The sequence below is a fragment of the Chiloscyllium plagiosum genome, chromosome 34, assembly GCF_004010195.1.
Source record: "Chiloscyllium plagiosum isolate BGI_BamShark_2017 chromosome 34, ASM401019v2, whole genome shotgun sequence".
NCBI classification, from domain to species: Eukaryota; Metazoa; Chordata; class Chondrichthyes; order Orectolobiformes; family Hemiscylliidae; genus Chiloscyllium; species Chiloscyllium plagiosum.
In genome coordinates this window covers 31,549,344-31,555,453 of record NC_057743.1, presented here as the reverse complement: position 1 = coordinate 31,555,453, position 6,110 = coordinate 31,549,344, and the positions used below count along the sequence as shown (strand labels likewise).

The 6,110-nt window shown below is 44.5% G+C and overlaps 1 protein-coding gene across 2 annotated transcripts in view; it reads right to left on the bottom strand.

The window, feature by feature from the left end:
- Window positions 1-4,563: 4,563 nt before the first annotated feature.
- Window positions 4,564-6,110, bottom strand: part of mmel1 (membrane metallo-endopeptidase-like 1) — a 61,455-nt gene continuing 59,908 nt past the window's right edge. For both annotated transcript variants that reach the window (XM_043676072.1, XM_043676073.1), the window contains one exon: window positions 4,564-4,928. In XM_043676072.1, coding sequence (XP_043532007.1) covers window positions 4,829-4,928 — 100 coding nt within the window. In that variant the 3' untranslated portion in view covers window positions 4,564-4,828. The remainder of the gene's footprint in view (window positions 4,929-6,110) is intronic.

Here is a 6,110-nt window from a genome sequence, read left to right as displayed (position 1 = left end):
AAATGTGTTGCTGGAAAAGCGCAGCAGGTCAGGCAGCATCCAGGGAACAGGAGAATCGACGTTTCGGGCATAAGCCCTTCTTCAGGAATGGGGGAAGTTTGTCCAGCAGGCTAAGATAAAAGGTAGGGAGGAGGGACTTGGGGGAGGGGCGTCGGAAATGTGATCGGTGGAAAGAGGTCAAGGTGAGGGTGATAGGTCAGACTGGGGTGGGGGCGGAGGTCGGGAAGAAGATCTCAGGTTAGGAAGGCGGTGCTGAATTCGATGGATTTGACTGAGACAGGTGGGGGGAGGGGAAATGAGGAAACTGGTGAAATCCGAGTTCATCCCTTGTGGTTGGAGAGTTCCTAGCCGGAAGATGAGGTGTTCTTCCTCCAACCGTCGTTTTGTTGTGGTCTGACGATGGAGGAGTCCAAAGACCTGCATATCCTTGGTGGAGTGGGAGGGGGAATTGAAATGTTGAGCTAAGGGTGGTTGGGTTGGTTGGTCCGGGTGTCCCAGAGGTGTTCTCTGAAACGCTCCGCAAGTAGCCGGCCTGTCTCCCCAATATAGAGGAGGCCACATCGGGTGCAGAGGATGCAATAGGTGCCACATCGGGTGCAGAGGATGCAATAGATGCCACATCGGGTGCAGAGGATGCAATAGATGCCACATCGGATGCAGTTCAGTTATGTCTGCGTATGAATAATTTCCTTCCGTATTTGATTTATTTAGCTGACAGTTTATTTTAAAAATTAATTTAGAAGTCCTTTCCACTACTGAAGACAGGCTGGGATTCAAAGCTTAGTAAATTTACAAAATTGTCTTTGCAGCACAGCAGCTGAACCCTTCAATGTTGACTTACCTTCAGTTGGATGTGTTCTTCCTGCAGGATAGGTTACAGGATGGTTAGATTTCAATGCCCTTCTTGTCGCCCTCATGAGAATCTGTTGAATCTGAACCTGAAGGCGAATACAAAGCTATCATTCATCTCGAGAGGACAAGAATACAAAAGCAGGGGTGTAATTCGGAGGCTCTAGAAGGCTCCGGTCAGACTACATTTAGAGTACTATGAGCAATTTTGGGCTCCATACCTCGGGAAAGATGTATTGGCCCTGGAGCGTATTCAGAGGAGGTTCACGAGAATGAGCCCAGGAATGAAAGGCTAGACATTTGAGGAATCTTTGAGGACTCTGGGGCTATACTCGATAGAGTTTAGAAGGATGGGGGGGCAGCCTGATTGAAACTTACTGAATGGCCTGGACAGAGTGAGTGTTGGGAAGATGTTTCCATTGGCAGGAGAGATGAGGACCCGAAGGCACAGCTTTAGAGAAAAGGGAAGACCCTTGAGAATGGAGGTAAGGAGAAACTTCTTCAACCAGTGAGTAGGGAATCTATGGAATTCATTGTGGAGGCCAGGTCATTGGGTATATTTAAAACAGAGATAGATAAGTTCTTGATTGTCAAGGGAATCAAAGGTTATGAGGAAAGAGCGAGAAAATGGGGTTGAAAAACCTAACAGCCATGATTGAATGGCAGAGCAGAATCCATGGACCAAATGACCTAATTTCTGCTCCTGTGTCTTATGGCCTTATGATATTATGAATTTCTCTCCCACTGAAAGATTTCCTTTTTAACTTACTGTTTACCTGACATTCTCTATCCAATGCATCTGGGTAGATCCCTTTTCAACTCAGCCTTTATCCAGTTGAGTATCTTCGTAATTATCTCTAACTGCCTCTTATTTGCAGCTGTTTCCAAAAGCAGCTCCAACCCTCAGTGCCAGGACTTCCACCAGGAGGATGGCAAGGGTGCTGAAGCCATCCCTGCATGCACCAACTTCTCCTCCCGTGCCAGAGGAAAAGTTCAATGAATAAAACAATCATATTTGGAAATTGTAGTGATTGGAATGAGGTCAGCCAGGTGGATCTCATAGAATATGAGTTTCCTGACTGGGGCTGTTAACCTGTCCAATCAGGGAGCCTTGGCTGACAGATATACACTGGAGCATCAGGGGTTCTGCTTACTCTAGAGCTGGTTCTGTGCTAGCTGGGTCAGTGTCATTTAATATGCATTGTGTATCACTTGGTGATGGGGTACTGGCCATCATGGAATTATTTCAGTGGTGACAAGACTGGGATTAATGATGTGACCATGCAAAAGCCACCTACTAGCTGAAACCCAACTGGACGTCAGATTCTACGACTGGCTTTGTCATTAGAAAATGTGGCAAATGAACCTTTTGAATTACAGGATATTCCAATGGAAATAGACAGCCTTGTCTGTCCAAGTGAGTTTGGGGAATTGCATAGCCTCACTCAGGACATATCCTGAACAGAGGGACTCTAGGTCAGCCCACAGCAAAACCCAAAACAAAGTCAAGCCATGGCCAAACGGTTAGAATTTTCTGAAGGATCCGTGCCAGCAGGCCACTGTAGTTGCAGCTGGTATGTGGACTCGAGACAGCAAAAGAATCCCAATCGGTCTGAATTGAGTAAGAGAACTCATATTCTGGATTAGTGGTGCTGGAAGAGCCCAGCAGTTCAGGCAGCATCCGAGGAGCAGTAAAATCGACGTTTCGGTTGAAGGGCTTTTGCCCGAAACGTTGATTTTACTGCTCCTTGGATGCTGCCTGAACTGCTGTGCTCTTCCAGCACCACTAATCCAGAATCTGGTTTCCAGCATCTGCAGTCATTGTTTTTACCTAAGAGAACTCATAGGCTAGTAATCAGGTGAGTGGCACACCCTGGAAAGTCTACCTGCGGTTCTGATTTGGAGATGCCGGTGTTGGACTGGGGTGTACAAAGTTAAAAATCACACACACACAACACCAGGTTATAGTCCAACAGGTTTAATTGGAAGCACAATAGCTTTCTGAGCGTCGCTCCTTCATCAGGTGATAGTGGAGGGCTTAATCTAACACACAGAATTTATAGCAAAAAGTTACAGTGTGATGTAACTGAAATTATACATTGAAAAATGATTGTCTGTTAAGCCTTTCATCTGTTAGAATACCGTGATAGTTTCACTTCTTTCATGTGTAAATCACAAAACCTCTTTTTTAAAAAGTTGCATTCTTGGGTTAGCTGTTAAAAATGGTGATAGCTAGACAATATGTTGAAGGTGTTGGCCCCCTGTGTTCTCTGTCTATGCTATGATTCTAATCTAAAAAGTGAGATCGCGGAGTTTTACATAAATTTATGCAGTTTTTGAGCAAAGTACAATGTAACCCTGCAAGTACAAATTCACCCCACACAATATATGTGTGCATGTGGGTCTTTGTCTGTCTCTATGTGTCTGTCTGTGAGTGTGAGAAAGTGTATGTGTAGTGAGTGTAGAGTCTTAAGTCTGTGGGGGGATGCATGTGTGAGTGTGCGAGTGTCTGTGTATATGTGTGTCCGTGTATATGTGTGTCCGTGTGTATGTGTGTATAGGAGTGCTTCTGTGTGTGTGTCTGTGTGTGTAGGAGTGTCTGTGTGTATGTATTGTGCAATGTGGTCACCTGTAGTATGACATGAACCCAAGGTCCCAGTTGAGGCCCTCCCTATGGGTATAGAACTTAGCTATCAGCCTCTGCTTGGCCACTTTTCACTGCTGCCTTTCCAAAGTCCGTCTTCAACATATTGTCTGGCTATCACCCATTGTTAACAGCTAACCTGAGAATGCAACTTTTAAAAAAAGGTGTTGTGATTTACACATGAAAGAAGTGAAACTATCATGGTATTCAAACAGATGAAAGACTTAACAATCAATTTTTCAATGTATAATTTCAGTTACATCGCACTGTAAATCTTTGCTATAAATTCTGTGTGTTAGGATTGAGCCCACCACTGTCACCTGATGAAGGTGCGACGCTCCGAAAGTCAGTGTGCTTCCAATTTAACCTATTGGACTATAACCTGGTGTTGTGTGATTTTTAACTTTGTACACCCCAGTCCAACACCACATCTCCAAATCATGGCTATTATAAAAGGTTTTCAAATACCCCTTGTTGAATTTTATATTGCATAGCAGCGCTGGAGAAAGTTTCCTCTTGCAAAATATTAACATCAAAATGACACACAATACGCCTTGAGCTATGAGTAATTGAGGAAATAAAGTACTTGAAACAGTGATAAGCAACTGGGACATATTATTTTAACAAGTTGTAGCCTTGACATGCAGAATGTCACAATTCATTCAGTTCTGTTCTTGGGACTAACCCGAGGTAGTGTGTAACAACAGCCCCAGTTAATCCCACTGTATCTTCTGCCCCATTCTTAAACCAAATTACAAGAGTTTGCAATCTATTTAAACTTGTTAACACACTGCTATATCTTCTTGTACAAGGAACTCTTAGCAGGCGAAAGCAGCCTGATGTTATTACTGAATGCAAGTACTGTATTTATTAACAGAGAGAGAAAGTGAGGGCTGCAGATGCTGGAGATCAGAGCTGAAAATGTGTTGCTGGAAAAGCGCAGCAGGTCAGGCAGCATCCAAGGAACAGGAGAATCGATGTTTCGGGCATAAGCCTGAAGAAGGGCTTATGCCCGAAACGTCGATTCTCCTGTTCCTTGGATGCTGCCTGACCTGCTGCGCTTTTCCAGCAACACATTTTCAGCTCTGTATTTATTAACAGTCATGTTTAGGTATAACAGTCAGTGTTTAAAGGACTTGCTTAACCAGCCTAACAATCTATTACCCACTAATTATCCTTTCTGTTTGTATATACTTGGAGTAGCTGAGAATAAGAACAATGTCCTTGGCTGTGATTGACTGGAAAGAGAGAATATTAGGCTTTTGTCAGCGATCATGTAAGTCAACGATGTTGAAGGTTTTGATGGTGTGAACAAACAGTGCTGTTGATCTTTGGTTACCATACTTGGCATTTCTTGGCTGGGTGCATCACATTCCCTGTTTCACACTGGAAGGCCTCAGCAAAAGCTTCAAAGTTCTGGAGGGTACCAATGACTCTGTGAAGAAAAGGACAGAGCTCACATTTACATAGCACCTTACATGGTCTCAGGAGGTTTCAAGATACTTTTATGCTAATTAAGTCCTTTTGAAGTATTGCATCTCATTTGTGACACACATAAAGCAGTTGTACACAGCAAAATCCCAAAAACAAGAATGTTATCATTGATTAGATGACCTGGTTTACTGATACTTGTTGGGGGAGACATATTGGCCACGGCTCTGGGACAATTCTCCTGCTCCTCTTAGAAATAGAGGTACTAGATTTTTGTTTACATCCAACTGAGTGTGCAGAGTTACTCATCTCTTTCCGAAAGGTGGCACATCCAAATGTCTCTCAGCATTCATGTTCTCTCAGTACTACACTACATTATCAGTCTAGATGTGTGCTCCTGTCTCAAGTGGAACTTGAAACCATAGTCTTCTGACTCAGAACATTGCTGAGCTGGTCCACATCTGGAAAAGCCACGTGAGGGAGGTCATTTAACATTTCCATAAATCATGATGAATGGGTATTGATCTAATAGTGACATTCTCAACGTACGTATCTACACTATGCTTGTCCTATCAAATTCTTTATCAATTCCTTTCATTTAGTTGGGTTACTCCTCTTCTTAGAGATAACCTGCCTTTTAAGCTAAAGTGAACCACTTCAGAACAACAGAACACACCAGATGGCCTCCTTCTTTAGAGACCGTAATTTCCCTTCCCACGTGGTTAAAGATGCCCTCCAACGCATCTCGTCTACATCCCGCACCTCCGCCCTCAGACCCCACCCCTCCAACCGTAACAAGGACAGAACGCCCCTGGTGCTCACCTTCCACCCTACCAACCTTCGCATAAACCAAATCATCCGCGGACATTTCCGCCACCTACAAACAGACCCCACCACCAGAGATATATTTCCCTCACCACCCCTTTCCGCCTTCCGCAAAGACCGTTCCCTCCGTGACTAACTGGTCAGGTCCACGACCCCGACAACCCACCCTCCCATCGTGGCACTTTCCCCTGCCACCGCAGGAACTGTAAAACCTGCACCCACACCTCCTCCCTCATCTCTATCCAAGGCCCTAAAGGAGCCTTCCACATCCATCAAAGTTTTACTTGCACATCCACTAATATCATTTATTGTATCCGTTGCTCCCGATGCGGTCTCCTCTACATTGGGGAGACTGGACGCC